A 17,522-nucleotide genomic window follows, 5' to 3' on the forward strand; every position below is an offset into this window, starting at 1 on the left:
ATGCTGGCCTCTTAGAATGAATTTGGAAGTTTTTCTTTCCCTTTTATTTTTTGAAACAGTTTGAGAAGAATAGGTATTAACTCTTCTTTCAATATTTGGTAGAATTCACCTTTGAAGCCATCAGGCCCTGGACTTTTGTTTGTTGGGAGTTTTTTGATTACTGATTTAATTTCATTACTAGTAATAAGTCTGTTCAAATATTCTGTTTCTTCCCGATTCAGTTTTGAAAGATTGTATGTTTCTAGGAATTTATCCATTTCTTTTAGGTTGTCCAATTTGTTTCCATGTAATTTTTTTGTAGTGTTCTTATAATCCTTTGTATTTCTGTGCTGTTGGTTATTTCTGTTCTTTCATTTCTGATTTTATTTTTTGAGTTCTCTCTTGATAAGTCTGGCTAAAGGTTTATCAATGTTGTTCATCCTTTCAAAGAACCAGCTCTTGGTTTCATTGATCTTTTCTTTTGTTGTTTTTTTAGTCTCAATTTATTTCCACTCTAATCTTTTTATTGACTTCCTTCTACTAACTTTGGGCTTTGTTCTTTTTTCTCATTCCTTTAGGTGTAAGGTCTGATTGTTTGAGATTTTTCTTATTTCTTAAGGTAGGTCCGTATCACCATAAACTTCTGTCTTAGAACTGTTTTTGCTGTGTTCCCAAAATTTTGGACTGTTGTGTTTCCATTTTCATTTGTCTCCAGGTATTACTTGATTTCCTCTTTGATTTCATCATCGACCCATTTTTGTTTAGTTGCATGTTATATAGCTACCGGGTGTTTGTCTTTTTTCCAGGTTTTTTTTTTTTAAATTCTAGTTTCACATTGTGGTGGTTGGAAAAGATGCTTGATATGATTTTGGTGTTCTTAAATTTGATACTTGTTTTGTGGCCTCACATGTGATCTCTCTTGGAGAATGTGCCACGTGCACTAGAAAAGAAAGTGTGTTTTGCTCGTTTTGGATGGAATGTTCGGTATCTTTTAGGTTTATTTGGTCTATGTGTCATTCAAAGTGACTGTTTCCTTGTTGATTTTCTGTCTGGATAATCTATCAGTTGATGTAATTGAAATTGAGGTGTTAAAGTCCACTACTATTGTATATCCTCCTGTTGGATTGATCCCTTTATTATTATGTAATGCCTTTATTTGTCTCTTATTAGAACTTTGTTTTTAAGTCTGTTTTGTTTGATAGAAGTGTTTCTGCCTGGCTTTGCTTTCTTGTTTGTTTTTGTTTTGTTTTTTTTTGGGTTTTTTTGTTGTTGTTGATGTTGTTTTTTTTGCTTCTGTTTGCATGGAATTTCTTTCCATTCCTTCATTTTCAGTCTCTGTGTCTTTAAGTCTGAAGTGAGTCTTCTATGGACAGCATATAGGTGGGTCTTGATTTTTTATTCATTCAGTCACCTATGTCTTTTAAATGAAGCATTTATTTAAACTTGAAGTAATTGTTGGGGTGCCTGGGTGGCTCAGTCAGTTAAGCATCTGCCTTCACCTTAGGTCATGATGCCAGGGTCCTGTGTTGGGCTCCCTATTTGGGGGAGGGAGTCTGCTTCTCCCTCTGCCCCTCCCCCTGCTCATGCTCTCTCTCTCTTTCTCTCTCTCTGATAAATAAATATGTACTTACTGCCATTTTGTTAATTGCTTTCTGGTTATTTTTGTAGTTCTCTGTTCCTTTCTTTTTTTCTTGCTCACTTCCCTTGTGGTTTGGTTGGTTCTTTTAGTGTTATGCTTGGATTCTTTTCTCTTCTTTGTGTGTGTATCTGTTATAGGTCTTTTATTTGTGGTTATCATGGTGTTCATTTATAACACCCTATTGTGTATAGCAGTCTGTATTAAGTTGGTGGTTAACTTAAGTTCGAACACTGAAAGCACTAAATTTTTACTCCCCTTCATTTCATGTATATGATGTCATATTTTACATCTTTTTATTTTGTGTATTCCTTAAGTTTTGCAGATATACTTGATTTCACAACCATAGTGTTTTAACCTTCATATTGGTTTTAGGAGAAATTAATCTCTATTCACTGTGTGTTTGCTTTTACCAGTGAAGTTTTTTTCTGTCATGATTTTCTTCTAGTTATAGTCTTTTCTTTCCTCTGAAAAAATTCCCTTTAAACAGTTCTTGTAAGGTGGGTTTAGTGGTGATAAATTCCTTTAACTTTTTTTGTCCAGGAAACTCTTTATTTCTCCTTCATTTCTCCTTCAAGATAGCCTTGCTGTTGAAGGGCATCTCGGCTCCTTCCACAGTTTGGCTATTGTGGACAATGCTGCTATGAACATTGGGGTGCATATGGCCCTTCTCTTCACTATGTCTGTATCTTTGGGGTAAATACCCAGTAGTGCAATTGCTGGTCATAGGGTAGCTCTATTTTTAACTTTTTGAGGGACCTCCACACTGTTTTCCAAAGTGTTATATGCAAACAATGAATAATGGAGCACTACATCAATAACTAATGATTTACTGTATGGTGACTAACATATCATAATAAAAAAAAAAAGGAAAAAAAAAGATAGCCTTGCTGGGTAGAGTATTCTTGGTTGTAGGTTTTTCCTTTCAGCACTTTGGGTGGGTTGTTTTTTTTTGTTGTTGTTTTTTTGTTTTTTTGGTTTTGTCTTTTTTAAAAAATTTTATTTATTTGACAGAGAGAGCGAGAGAGCAGAATCAGGGAACAGCAGAGGGAGAGGGAGCCCGATGTGGGGTTCAATCCCAGGACCTGGGATCATGACCTGAGCCACAGGTAGTCCCGTAACCAACTGAGCCACCCAGGCGCCCCCCCACCTTTCAGCACTTTGGATGTATCATTGCCACATTCCTCTGGCCTGCAAAGTTTCTGTTGAAAAATCAACTGATAGCTTAATTGTCAGAGCTCCCAGTGTTAGGCTCTGCTGATTTTCAAAGCCAGGTATCATGAGACTCATCTTCACAGTTTAAGTCCCCAGGGCTCTGGTTGCCAGCTGTGGGATCTGATCCCCTCCTCCATCTTTCCTCTTGTGCTTAGTCTTATCAGGGGTTTAGTCATTGACCTTATCTCTACCCCTCTTACCCTTTTTGATGTGTCCTTCTCTTTATGACTAGGTGTGGAAGATCTGTCAGTCTTCAGATTTTCAGAATGAGTTGTAGAAGTTGTGGTTGTTGGTTTAGTGTCTGTGGGATAAGGTGAACTCAAGATCCTTCTACTCTGCCATTTCCCCCCTCATGTTTTCTAAATTTATTCCTTTTAGTTAATAAATTGCTTCTTTCCTTTTTAAGTTGGAAGGGTTTAAAGTCCTCTGAGTGGATAAATGAGGTGTTTAGTATAAGGTGGTAAGGAGTTGATTCAGTGACTTGGTCACTGTGCACTAATGTCAAGTTGCAGGGTAGTTTTGATTTTTAAACAATTTGTTCTGGGTATGGACTGCTGTTATAACAAAGCAGCCCATCACTCAGTGACTTAAAACAACAATAAGTTTATTATTATTTCTCACAATTTTAGGGATCAACTGGCAACTCAAGTGGTTTTTACTTTCAGTGGCTTATGCAACAGCAGTCACATGGTACCTGAAGGAAGCTTTGTCTACCACATACCTATCTGGAGGTTAATGGTGGCTCTCAGGTGGCACCTATACATGGCCTCTCCGTGTACTAGATTTTCTCAGACCATGTTGGCTGGGTTCTGAAAACAAGTGTCCCAAGAGCCCCAGGCAGAAACTGTATCACCTTTTATGACCGCATCCAAAAGTCGTGTAGCAGCAAGTCTGCTTTTGTCAAGAATAAAGGAGAAGGAACATTAGACCCTATCTGCTGTGGGAAAAGAGTCAATGTCAAATTGAAGGGCAAGTGGGGTGGGAGGTATTGTCATAGCCATCTTTGGAAAAAAGTATAATTTTTTTCACAGTTTTAAATTATTCGTGTGCTTAGCTATAAATTTTTAACTTATATGCACAATAGATTGTTAGCTGGACACAGAAAGAATAAGTACTGACTTGGAAAATGAAAGCACAAAAACAATAATTCTCCCAATTTACTTCAGGGTGATTTTCACCTGTTCTGTAAATTCAGTTAATATGATAAAAAGTTTTACATAGCTTGGCAAGGTGATTTTAATACCAAAAAAACAAAAACAAACCCTAAAAAGAGAAAATATTGTTTGAATATTCAGTTTGAACTCTTTATAAAGAGTTATATTTAGTTTGACTTTCATTTATTGGGAATAAAGATTATCCATACTTTCAATGTTGTGGTTACCTATAAGGAGTAACCCAAATCCAATCTTTTCCCTCATAAATACAATTTATAAAAAGAAACCAGTTGTTTTTTAATATATTACTAGGTAAGTACTAAAAATCATTCCTGAGAGCAGTTTTTATTCTTGATGCCAAAGGAAACATTTTATGTCATATTAGAGATTTTTTGAAAGATTACCCTTTTTCTTACCTAATTTTAAATTATATCCACTGTAGTATTTGTTAAATGGGAAAGAATAGTGGTTTTTCTTCATATAGGATCAATAGTAAAGATTGCTTTAGAATGGAAATTTGTAATCTTTAATAATCTGACCTCACTTGTTCTTTTTAACATCTTTGTTGTGTATCAGTATATATTTCATGTACCACACAATTCACACATTTAAAGTATACAGTTCACTTGTTTTTTTATTCAGAGTTATGCAGCCATCATCACAATCTAATTTTTGAACAATTTCATTACCTTGAAAAGAAACCTCATACTTTTAAAAAAATTTTTTTATTATGTTAGTCACCATACAGTACATCATTAGCTTTTGATGTAGTGTTCCATGATTCATTGTTTGAGTACAACACCCAGTGCTCCATGCAATACGTGCCCTCCTTAATACCCATCACCAGCCTAGCCCATCCCCCCACTCCCCCTCCCCTCTGAAACCCTCAGTTTCTTTCCCAGAGTCCATAGTCTCTCGTAGTTCATTCCCCCTTCTGTTTACCCCCCTTCATTATTCCCTTCCTTCTCCTACCGATCTCCCTGCTATTCCTTATGCTCCACAAATGAGTGAAACCATATAATTGTCTTTCTCTGCTTGACTTATTTCACTTAGCATAATCTCCAGTCCCTTCCATGTTGCTGCAAATGTTGGGTAATCGTTCTTTCTGATGGCTGAGTAATATTCCATTGTATATATGGACCACATCTTCTTAATCCAGTCATCTGTTGAAGGGCATCTCGGCTCCTTCCACAGGAACCTCATACTCTTTAACATTCAACTTCTTATTGCCTTACACTTCCACCCCCCAGGCTTAGTCAACTCTTAATCTGCTTTCTGTCTCTGCAGATTGGGCTGTTCTGGATATTTCATATAAAGGAAATCCTGCAGGATGTGAGCTTTTGTGACTGGTTTCTTTCATTTACTGTACTCTTATTATGGTTTATCTATGTTGTGGTATGTCTCTGTACTTCATTCCTTTTCGTGGATGGACAGTATTCCACTGCACAGATTATTATTTATCCAGTCATCATTTGGTGGACATTTGGGTTGTTTACCCTTTTTTGGCTCTTACGAATAATGTTGCTGTAAACATTTGTGTACAAGTTTCTGTGTGGACATAGATTTCATTTCTCTTGAGCATATACCTGCAAGTCGCATTTCTGGATCATATGGTAACTTGACATTTACCTTTCTGTAGAACCGCCAGTCTGTTTTACAAAGCAGCTGGATCATTTTACATTTTCAGCAGCAGTATATGAAGGTTTCAGTTTCTTCACATCCTCACCAGCATCTGTCCTTTGATTAAAGCCAGCTTAGTAGGTATGGAATTATTTTCCTGGTTTTGATTTGAGTTTCTCTGTTGCAGGTTTCCCTGATGACTAATAATGTTGAGCATGTTTTCATGTTCTCGTTGGACATGTTATATCTCCTTGTCTAGTCAGATCCTTTGCCTGTTTTTAAAATGGGTTGTCTTTTTATGTTTTGAGTTTTAAGAGTTCTTTATATATTCCAGATACAAGTCTTTTATTAGACATAGGATTTATAAATATTTTCTCCCATTCTGTGATTTGTCCATTCACTTTTTTGATGATGTTCTCTGAAACTCAAAAGTTTTTAATTTGTTGTCCCCTTTACCTATTTTTTCTTTTGTTATTTGTTTTGGGGTGTCTATAAGAATTTTATAATTTTAGTTCTTATATCTAGGTCTAGAATCCATTGTGAAATAATTTTTGTTTATGGTGTGATGAAAGAATCAAACTTGATTTTGATTCTTCTTCCCATAGATACTCAGTTGCCCCAGCACCTTTTGCTGAAAGACTGTTTTGCTTTGTTGAATTGTCTTGGTACCCTTGTTGACCATAAATGTAAGGGTTTATTTCTGGACTCTCAGTTCTCTTCCATTGATTGATATTTTTATCTGTAAGTTAGTAAGGATTGTCTGGATTACTATAGCTTTTTAGTAAATTTTGAAATCAGGAAGTGGGTTGTCTTCCAGCTTTGTTCATCTACAAATAAAGATAGGTCTACTGTTTTCTTTCTAATTTGGATGCATTTTGTTTCATTTCTTACCTAGTTGTCCTGCTAGAACCTCTAGTACAATGTTTAAGCGGAAGTGGTAACAGAGGGCATCCATATCTTATTGCTGATCAGTCTTTCAAGTGGTTTAAAACCAGCTAAAGGTTTCTCATAGATAACCTTTATCAGGCTGAGGAATTTCCTGTTATTTCTGTTTTACTGGGTGTTTTTAATCATAAAATAGTGTTGGATTTTGTCAAATGCTTCCTCTGTGTCTATTGAGATGATCTTGTGGTGTTTGACCTTTATTTGATTGAGTTTCAGATGCTAAACAACCTTGGATTCCTGGGATAAATCCTACTTGGTCATAGTGTGTAATTTTTTTCACATGTTGCTAGATCGGGTTTGTTTGTATTTGTGTCCATATTCATAAGAGACACTGGTCTGTAGTTTTCTTTCCTGTGCTGTGTTTGTCGGGTTTTGGTATTAGGGTAATTATGGCTTCATAGGATGAGTTGGGAAGTATTCTTTTTCCTTCTGTTTTTGAAAGAATTTATCAAGAATTATTAATTCTTTTTTAAATGTTTGATAGACTGATCAGTGAAAACATCTGGTTGGGGCTTTTCTTTGTGGAAATTTTAAAAATTATTAATTCAGTCTCTTTACTTACTACAGATTTATTCAGATTTTCTTTCTTCTTAAATCATTTTCAGTAGTTTGTGTTTTGCTGGTAATTTATCCATGTCATCTAAATTATCTGTACAGCTATTCGTAGTATTCCTTTTTAATTATTTTTCTTTCTGTCAGGTCAGTAGTAATGTCCCCTTTTTAATCCCTGATATTAATATTTTGAGTCTTTTCTCTTTTTTTCTTGGTCAGTCTAGCTTAAGTTTTGTTCATTTTGTTGCTCCTTTCAGAGAATTAACTTTTGGTTTTTGTTGATCCTTTCTCTCTTTTTTTTTAATTCTCTGTTTCATTAATTTCTGCTGTAACCTTTATTATTTTCTTCTCTATTTTTTCGTTTGCTTTTCTTTTTCCATTGTCTTAAGATGGAAGGCTGGGTTGTTGATTTGAGATCTTTTTTAGAAACATAGCTGTTTACAGCTGTAATTTTCCCTCTAAGCAGTATCTCACTGTTTCCCATAAGTTTTGGTGTGTTGTGTTTTTATTCATGTCAAATCATTTTATGATTTACCTGTGATTTCTTTGACCCATGGTTATTTTGGGGCATGTTTTTTAACTTCCACATATTTGTGAATTTCCCAAATTTCCTTGTATTCCTAACATATTTTCATTCCATTTTGGTGAAGAACAAATGAATGAGTTCAGCCTTTTTAAAATCTGTGTTTTGTGGCCTCACTTATGTTCTCTCTTAGAGAATGATTCATGTGCACTGGAAAAGAATGTGTGTTCTACCATTGTTGAGTGGAATGTTCTATAGGTAATCTGTTAGGTCTCCTTTATGTTGAAATGTTCTATTTCCTTTTTGATCCTGTGCCTGGTTATTCTTTTTATTATGAAAGTTAGGTATGGAAGTCTCCAACTCATTGCTGAATGGTGTATTTCTCCCTTTAGTTCTCCCAGTTTTTGCTTTTTATATTTGGAGGTTCTTTTGTTAAGTTGGGGCAAGAACAGTTGGGGCTTTGGTATTCTCAGCCTGCTGTGCCTGGGCTAGAGCTGTCCATGTATGAGTGCGGGCTGGGTGGAGGAAGGCAGCCCCAGAGTGTTTTCAGCTGCTCTTAACCTGGAATCGAGCCTTTGCAACATGGGACTTGAGGGGATTAGAAATGCTGGCAGGCCTCTGACTTCCAGTGAATTAACCGTATTTCTTGCCTGGGAGGGTAGGGAGAGAGGCAGCCATGTGTTCCTGGCTGCACCCACGTGAAGTGGATCACTTTTCACTCTGAGCCTCAGGGAAGAGGCTTTTGGGGCAAAGGAAGGAACAGACTGTGGCTCAGATACCACAGATACTCACATTTCTTATATTTTCTTTAATAAGTGTTTCTTCATTTGATGTATATCCTAGACATTTTCTAGAGACTTTAAATGGTTGTTTTTGTCTGTGTTGTAATTTTTACCAGTTCTTTCAGTGGGGAGAAGTTCTGCACGCCTTCATTCCAAAAGTTGTCTCAGTCTCGTTATTTGTATCATAAAATTGCTCCTAAATTCTACAACACCCCAAACTAACGTAGTTTTAGAAGTCACTAAAGGTAGTTGTAAGATTATATAGTAAAAGGTTTGCATAAGTAAAAAGTTGGGTACCTTATACAATGTATAAGTTTTAAATGTTCTTTCCATGGCTTTCTTGTTTCGAACAAGAAAAATTTCTCTTGGACCAGGTACATTTGGGGGTCATTTGGTGATCTTGGTCTGATTTTCGACATGTCTAGAAGATTTTGATAATTTCTCAATTTCTGTATAATTATCCACTACCTTTTATGAAAATGGTACTTATGAAGAACAGTGAGTTCAGTGATGAGGCATTATTGTCCCTACTCCGTCAGGGCCATGGCATATAGTTATGCTCTGTCCAAGGGCACCTGGCTGAGGGATATGTTGAGGGGCTGAATTCCAACCTGTGCTCTGTTTATCATGGTGCAGGACTATGTTAATCCCGAGGTGCAGATACCTTAATCCTAGCTCACACAAAGGTATCTTGCAGGCTGGCAGATATTTTTAAGGAATTTTCAGTGCCTGGGGGGGAATTAAGACATGAACCCTAGGGCACGTGGGTGGCACAGTCATTTAAGTGTCCGACTCTTGTTTTCTGCTCAGCTCATGATCTCAGGATCGGGAGATGGAGCCCCACACTGGGCTCCATGCTCAGCATGAAATCTGCTGGAGATTCTCTCTACCTCTCCTCCTGCCCCTCCCTGCCACGTGCTTATGCTCTCTCTCTCAAATTAATTAATTAAAAAAAATACCATACGTCCAAAAGCTACCAAGTGCTATGGGAACTCGGAAGGATTACTTCTTAGAGGGACAATGGAAAAAGCATTTAGGTGAGGAGGTGGTATTTGTTAGGCGTTGAAAGGGTAGATAGCAGTTGGACAAATGGAAGTGAGTGCAGGGGGCTTCTCAGGTGAATAGAATTAGTAGAAGCATGGAAATAGGAAAGTTCATGACATTTTTGGGTAACAAAGTGGTGATGTGGACTTGTTTGTTTTTAACATTGGTGAATATGGGGGAGTACTGAGAAATGTAGCTGGAGAACAATCTGGATGAGGCCCGATTGTTCATTGTTAATGGTCTGTATTTGTTAGTCTCAGGAGTTTATTCCAGAGATTTAGGAGCTGTGGGAATAGTTTTTGGTTTTGTTTTACTTTGTCAGGGAAATGAATAACTTGTTGAGAGCTGTGTTTTGGGAGAATTTGCCCACAGGATTAAAAAAAAAGTATACAAGGTATTGCAACAGAAACAATTCATTACAAATTTGTACTAAAGAGAGACAATTTAGTATAAATAAGTAGTGTAAGGAATCTGTTAAATAGATGTTGAAGAGCTGGAAAAGCAAAAGGAGATCACTGAGGCACCCTAGATCTAATCACTACAGAGAGCATCTGCTACCCTTGTAGCTCTTCTAATAAGTACGAGAAAGGTAACAGGGGCGCCTGGTGGCTCAGTCAGTTAAGCGTCTGCCTTCGGCCCAGGTCATGATCTCTGGGTCCTGGAATCGAGCCCCTCGTCGGGGGCTCCCTACTCAGTGGGCAGTCTGTTCTCCTTCCGTCTCTCCCCCTGTCGTGCATTCTCTTTCTCTCTCAAATAAATAAAATCTTTTAAAAAAGAGAGATAAAGACGACAGTCTTAGTAGGAAAAGGACAAAACAAAGAATGTGACTATATCAAGAAAAAATACAAATGGCCAATAAAAATAACCATAAAAATAATAATACTTGGATGAAGATTTTGGGAGAATAAGTAAAATCATAATGGAAATGTAAATTGGGATAGTCTTTATAGAGCATTTTTTCAGTATGTATCAAAATCCTTAAAAATAATTGTTTACTTTGAAAAGATATTCTGAGACAGCAGGTAAGAAAGCAAGGATGGTTTTGGATGGAGATGAGTTAAATTGATAAGCGCTCCTGTCTGACAGTTTTGCAATCAGAGAAATGTGGGTTATCTTGGTGTGATATTCAGAACATTGCTGTGGTTACTGTAGACAATCAAATGGGTTCCTATGAAAGCAGCAGTAGTGTCTCGCTTGCAGTTAGATAGCGTAATACATAAGCAGACTGTTCAGTTTCATGACTTTCTCCAGTAACACTTAAATTGGCTCAGAAGTTAGTGGGAAGTTATTCAAGTGAATGCAAAGGGAAACCTGTGGAAGATTGGATGCAAGGAGATACTGACTTACTCCGGAGCATAGCCTTGCTGATGGCCCAGAAGCAAGGAGAGTGAGGAACCTCAGAACCAGTGGATTTGACTAGAACCTAACAGGTACTCTTCCTTTCTGGGGCTGTCTGCAGTAGGGATTGCCAAGAGAAGTGTCAGCTCTCAGGATGGCTAGAATTAATTCCAGGGCCTAGCTCTAATAAACTGTGGCTCCTGACATTGGGGATTCAGCGTCTCATTTGATTAGGCCTTGATTTGCTCTGTGTCAACAGAATAACCCTCAATTATAATAATCACATTTTTAAACATTTTGCATATGTCGGAATTAGTTTTATCAGCTACTTGAAAGGAGAGGTGGTTTTCCTTTGGAGTCTAGATTATGATTTTAAATTCCTGATAATTGCTTCTATCTCAGGAGTTTTCTATTCCAGACCAGTAGGCAGATGGCAAATATGTTTATAATTCTCTTCATAGGAAAACCTCCATTCTTACCAGAATCTTTTGACCGAGTTCTTCTTGATGCACCATGCAGTGGGATGGGACAGAGACCAAACATGGCTTGTTCTTGGACTTTGAAAGAAGTGACATCATATCAGCCTTTACAGAGAAAACTCTTCACTGTGGTATGTGATGATACTTTGATGTGAACGAAAATTGACCTTCGTTGTTTGATGTTTCAAAGACCGAGAATAGTGTTCATAGTAGCATTTTTCACAATAACCAAAGTGTGAAAACAGCCCATCAAGAGGTTCATCAGGAGGCGAAAGGATAAGCAAAATGTGGTGTGTACACAGAATGGAATATTATACAGCCTTACACAGGAATGAAATTCTACAACACGAATGAACTTTGGAAACATTCTGCCAAGTGATAGAAGCCAGACACAGAAAGACAAATATTGTCTGTTTCCATTTATATAATGGAACTAGAATAGGAACATTCATAGAGACAGAAAGTAGAATAGAGGTTACCAGGGCTGGAGGGACAGGAGAATGGGGAATTAGTGATAATGGGTACAGAGTTTGAGTTTGGGAAGATGAACAGTTCTAGTGATGAGTCGTAGTGGTGGTTGCATGATAGTGTGAAAGTACTTAATGCCACTGAACTGTACACTTACAAATGGTTATAATGGCAAATTTTATATTATGTTTATTTGATCACACAAAAAAGGACAGAGAAACCTAGTTTTTAAATACAAGAAGCTTTCATTTATGATCACTCTTTCATTTAAAGGCAGTAGCAGAATTTCCTCACTGAGACATTTAGTGACTTTCCCGCATTGTGCTATATCTTAAAGAAGTCACCGAGCTGTTAACATCATAGTTAAGAGCTGATGTGTAAGGAAGGGGATATAAAATAAATTACTCTTTTTTTATAGGGTTCCTGGATCGTCTTAGCATATGAGAAGTAGGAAGTCCAGGGGAGGGAAACACACTGATAAAAAAGAGAAGGGACTATTCGGTGTAGGATATAGAAGAGCCGTAAAAACTTTGCCAACTTAACTGGCGTCTAGCACGTTTCAGGAGAAGCCCGAATAGAACATTTGAGGATTTCTTTCAGGCTTGCAGAAATGATTCCGTGGATTTCACAGAATGTAGACAGCATTTGACCAAAGATGACTTCTTCATTTCCCCTCGGCCTTGTAATTATAAGTACATAAACTACAGCAATAACGGACGCACTGGAATTATTCAGTCTCCAAAGTTGTCTTTGAGTACATTTCTGCTCATCTGTCTAGTATCTCCTTTTATACACAAAGGATGCGCTGGCAGTAGATTATTTAACTTTTTCTTCTGTACAGTCTTCAAAGAACACATCCTGGAAGCAAACAGGAAAGAAAGGGAGCTTTACTTATAGCTGAAACCCACTTTGACTTGAAAGTAAAATGAGGACACTGTTTTAAGATTTATTTATTTTTTTAGAGAGAGACTGAGAGATCGGGGAGCAGGGGGGAGGGGTGGAGGCAGAAGGAGAAAGAAACTCAAGCAGACTCCATGCTGAGCACAGAGTCCAGTATGGTGCTCGATTTCACAACCCTGAGAGCACAACCTGAGCTGAAACCGAGGGTTAAGATGCTTAACCAACTGCACCAGCCAGGCGCCCCAGGACAGTGTTTTAGAAGACTGGGCTTTTTGGGACACCTGGGTGACTCAGTCAGTTAAGTATCTGCCTTCGGCTCAGGTCATGATCTCAGGGTGCTGGGATCAAGTCCTGCAGGGACTCCTTGCTCAGCAGAGAGCCTGCTTCTCCCTCTGCCTGCCGCCCCCCGCTGCTTGTGCTCATGCCCTCTCTCTCTCTCTCTCTCTCAAATAAATAAAATCTTTTTAAAAAATTTAAAAAGAGTGGGCTTTTCTATTTAGGTCCTAGGAGAAAGAAAATTTTAAAAGGCTACTCAGTAGTAGTTGCAGTGATGGCAACGAAGAGGAACAGCTGACTGTGTACGAGAGAGAATTTAGAATATAGCAGGTTTACCATTTAGCATTGAGAGGTGTTAATTGAGAATGTGGGCTTTATAATCAGACACATCTTGTTTGGAGCTGTGCTTTTTCCAATAAGTGACTTTAGGTACATTGGTTTCCATATATGAGAAATGGGGATTATAAGTCTACCTAATAGGTTCACCTCATTGGCATTAGTAACCATACCTCATGGTTATAAGTAAATTGAGAAAATCCATGTGAAATGCTTAAAACAATAACTGGCACACAGTAACAGTTTAAATTTAATCAGCCTACTCTAGTGAAGAAAGCACAAATGTTTACTGTATATAATAAAAATATACTGTATGTAGTAGATATGGTATACTATATATTATATAGTTTATTCCATACTTCTATATACTGTATAGCATATAGTATATATATGTGTGTCTGTATATATGTATGTGTGTATATATGTACATAATAGTGTGTAATAGTATACTATGTATAGTATATATTTTAAAGATTTTCTTTAAAATGTTTTTAAATATCTGGGAGTTTGAAAAGATAAACTCTTAGTTATTTGGGAAAAATTCATTTTCTTATAATACCTATTTCCTGATTCATTTATTTACTGGACAAATATTCATTGAGCACCTAACCATAATGTAATATATGCTATTCTGGGTGCTGTCAATATAATAGTGAAAAAAATAATCCCTGCCTTACTCATGGAGGGTCTGTTCTAATTGGGGAGAGAAATAAGCAAATAGATGAATAAGTTATTACATATAGTAACAGAGCAGTAATCCCATGGAGCAGACTAAAGAAGGGAGGATAGGAGTGCTGGATTTGAATGGCTGCAGTGTTACCTGGGACAGTCAGGTGCTGGAAAGGTGGCAGAGACACAACGATAAGAAGACTGTGAAGAAGCAGTGTGGAGAATTAGAGTTTCCAAGCTTGTGTGCTGCTCCCGAAGTGGGAGTGTGCCGTGTGGGTTCTGGAACAGCAGAGACCAGTGTTGCTGAAGCAGAGTGAGCAAGATGTGTGAGGTAAGGTCAGAGGGGAAGCCAGAGGCCTGCTCTGGGTAAGGCTTGGAAAGCCACTGTAAGGACTTGGGCTTTGACTCCGAGTTATAAGTCAGGGCATTTGAAGAATTTTGAGCAGAGAAGTGACAAGTTTTTAAAACACCGCTCGGGCAGCTGTATGGAGAAGAGAGGTTATGGGAGGGCAGACAAGGACTCAGAGGGATGAAGAAGGAGGCTGCAGTAATCCAGGCTAAAGACAGTGGGGCTTGGACCTGGATGATAGCAGTGGAAGGAGCCAAATTCTGGATAGATTTTAAAGGTAGAGCCAATGGAATGTGCTAATGGTTGGGGAGTGTGTGTGAGAGAGAGAGGCATAAAAGATAATGTCAGGCTCGGGGCCTGAAAATAGCACATCTCTAATAGGTTTCAGAGGGAAGATAGGCATTCACTTTGGGACATGTTGAATTTGATAGCAGACGTATGGAGAAGGCAAGTGAATATGGGAGTACAGAGTTCAGAAAGGAGTATAGCTTAAAAAGTGTACATGTGTGAGTTCGGGGCATAAAAAGTGGTATCTAAAGCAGTGAAACTGAATGATTATATTTAGGAAAGTCTCGGTTTAAATGGACTATAACAGCTCCAAGATAGCGAAATGCACCTTGTCTGGAACTCTCTCATTAGAGAACGAGTCTTGGTCATACAGAACATTTATCCCCAACACTTGAAAGGTATCCTGTCGATTTAAGATCCCGTCACATGTTGGTTTTGCCTTGTGGTACACAGTCTGCTCGTGTTTCTGTAGGCAGTTGAGCTGCTGAGGCCGGGGGGCGTGCTGGTGTATAGCACGTGCACCATCACGCTGGCAGAAAACGAAGAACAGGTTGCCTGGGCCCTCAGAACATTTCCTTACCTTCAGCTTCAGCCCCAGGTAAGAATAATTTCCTGTTTTCTCTGTGTAATCTGACAAATTACAGAAACTCTAGTGTGGGGATAAACACAAGGTTGTTATAGGAAGAACTATGTCAAGCAAAACTTCTGAAACAAATACTGCAGTAAACAAGAATGCTTCTCTAATGAGATCCATTGCAGACTGCCCATAGAGAATATCCACATCCTAACAAAGTTTGACCCTGTTTTGGTTCCTTGCCATTGTGTTTAAATGCCACAGAGCTCAGGGGACTCGGGTTAACATGCTTCTTTCTCTTGTGGCTCTTATGTTACTCAGAACTTTTTCTCCTAAAAAGTTTCTTTTCCCCTCCTACTCCTAGATTTTGCTGGTATGGAGTATGTTGAGCATTTTTTCTCAAGTTGCATCAAGGCTGGGATATAAGCAAACTAGTTCAGGAATGGTTCAGGAATATTGCTTCTTTATGGTTTCTGACATAAACTACGTAACATTTAAAAAGCTTTCTTACACTTTTTTTCACCTGTCTTGGTTTTTATCAAAAGTATATTATGACTATATTTTTAATCCATGCTGTTTGAGACGAAGTTTAAATCTGTAATAATGCTCACATTCAGTTAGATACATTGAACATCTCACTTCAGTACCCTCCTGTACAGAATTCTAGCTAGGTAATTGGAATATATGGATAAAAAGCAATCCAGAGATGGTTTCTAGGCTCAGAAAGTAAGGTAATTGCATTGTGGAGGAAAGAAAGACTTCAGAATTCACTTGAGTTTTGTGTGTGTGTGTGTGTGTGTGTGTGTGTGTACATATGCATATACACTCAATATATACCAAAAAGAGATGGAAATTCCCCCTCCCATAGATTAATAAACAGTAGGTTTTTAAAGAATAAGCATTAAACATGACATTTATGCAGTGGTGACTTGATTTAGGATTATGGATCTTGTGCAGTCGTGGTTCACACATATTACTCAATTTCTTGATTCTGTATTCTAAACTGATTGACACAGCCTTAATGTATCTCTTTCTAACATTTGTTCTAATACATTCAAAAACAACAATAGAAATCTTTTATCATCTGATTGGTATGCGTCAGAGAAAGGCACCTTTAGGTGCTGAAGGAACTCCCGTCAGCTTTGGGGAGTGTGATAAAAAAACTGAATTTTCTTTTCTTGCTGTTATTGATAATAATCCACTTACTGAGTGACCACCATATGCCAGGCAGACTGCTACCTTATTAAATAAAGTCTTAGCACTGAGTATTTTATCTGTTTTGTAGCTGAGAAAACAGAGGTGAAGTTGCTTGCTTAAGATCACACAGCGGAAACGTGGCAAAGCGGCGGTACTTGATGAGTGTGTGGGTCGTAAGAGATAGTCATCAGGTGACCACATATTACTACCCAGAAAAACTGCCTGTCCATTCCACAAAGCTATCATTTGTCTGTTTTTGGAATTGGTGGTACTTATACCTCAGTTTTGTCTTTTAACTTAAGTTGTATGCAGGCACACTTACCAACGAGAGGATGTTCACGTTTTCTCATTTTCTCCAAACAGGAACCACAGATTGGAGGAGAAGGAATGATGGGAGCTGGCCTAGCATTTGAACAATTGAAACAGCTGCAGCGATTTGATCCATCTGTTGTGCCGTTACGGGACACTGACATTGATTCTCTCAGAGATGCCAGAGTAGAAGACATGATTTGGCTGGCAAATAAGGATTGTATAGGTTTTTTTATTGCAAAATTCATAAAATGCAAAAGCACATAGAAGGATCCTTAGAAATGAAAATTCTAAATGTTCGCTGTATGGTTTTTCTTCTTCTTTTTTTTTTTTAACCCAGCTGTTGTCAGGTCTGGTAAATGATGACATAGTTGTTAAGGAAACAGAAAAGGCTGTCAGTGGTTGCACCAGGGACCAAGAGATTTGATCAAGAGACTCTTATTTCATGGAGGAAGTAGTTAGGGGTGGTATGAGATTATATTTTGTGTTTTTAAATAAATTTTTTCTTAAGGATTTAGCATAGTATAAAGAAAAGGAGATGCCTATAGCTATCTGGAGTGTATTTTCATTTGGGGTTTTGTGTTTTAATGTGTAAAGAATGTAAGTCATTTTTAATGTTAAAATTTGTGATTGTAAGAAATAAAATGAGCAATATTTAATTTGGTAAAAAAAAAAGTTATTTGTCCTTGAGTCATAAAGTAGTTCCCTAAGAATACAGGGTATGAGAACTATAATGTTTTCCGTGTACCCATAACCAAGCTGAGCATTTTATCAGAGTTTTTCTGTTTACTATTTGATAAATCAACTTTTTTTTTCTTTTAAGATTTATTTGAGAGAGAGAGAGACCACGGGAGGGGCAGAGGGAGAATCTCAAGCAGACTCCTTGGTG

General features: G+C 37.7%; 1 protein-coding gene across 3 annotated transcripts in view; it reads left to right on the forward strand.

Moving 5' to 3' along the window:
• NSUN6 (NOP2/Sun RNA methyltransferase 6) overlaps positions 1 to 17,504 on the forward strand; it is a 53,657-nt gene extending 36,153 nt beyond the window's left edge. The window contains exons 9-11 of one of the 3 annotated variants that reach the window (XM_008692056.2): positions 11,250 to 11,398; positions 15,026 to 15,151; positions 16,688 to 17,504. In XM_008692056.2, coding sequence (XP_008690278.1) covers positions 11,250 to 11,398; positions 15,026 to 15,151; positions 16,688 to 16,900 — 488 coding nt within the window. In that variant the 3' untranslated portion in view covers positions 16,901 to 17,504. The remainder of the gene's footprint in view (positions 1 to 11,249; positions 11,399 to 15,025; positions 15,152 to 16,687) is intronic. The other 2 variants (XM_008692058.2, XM_040645361.1) reach the window with 2 other exon arrangements.
• The last annotated feature ends 18 nt before the right edge of the window (positions 17,505 to 17,522 follow it).

This window comes from Ursus maritimus, unplaced genomic scaffold (genome assembly GCF_017311325.1).
Source record: "Ursus maritimus isolate PB19 unplaced genomic scaffold, ASM1731132v1 scaffold_31, whole genome shotgun sequence".
NCBI lineage: Eukaryota > Metazoa > Chordata > Mammalia > Carnivora > Ursidae > Ursus > Ursus maritimus.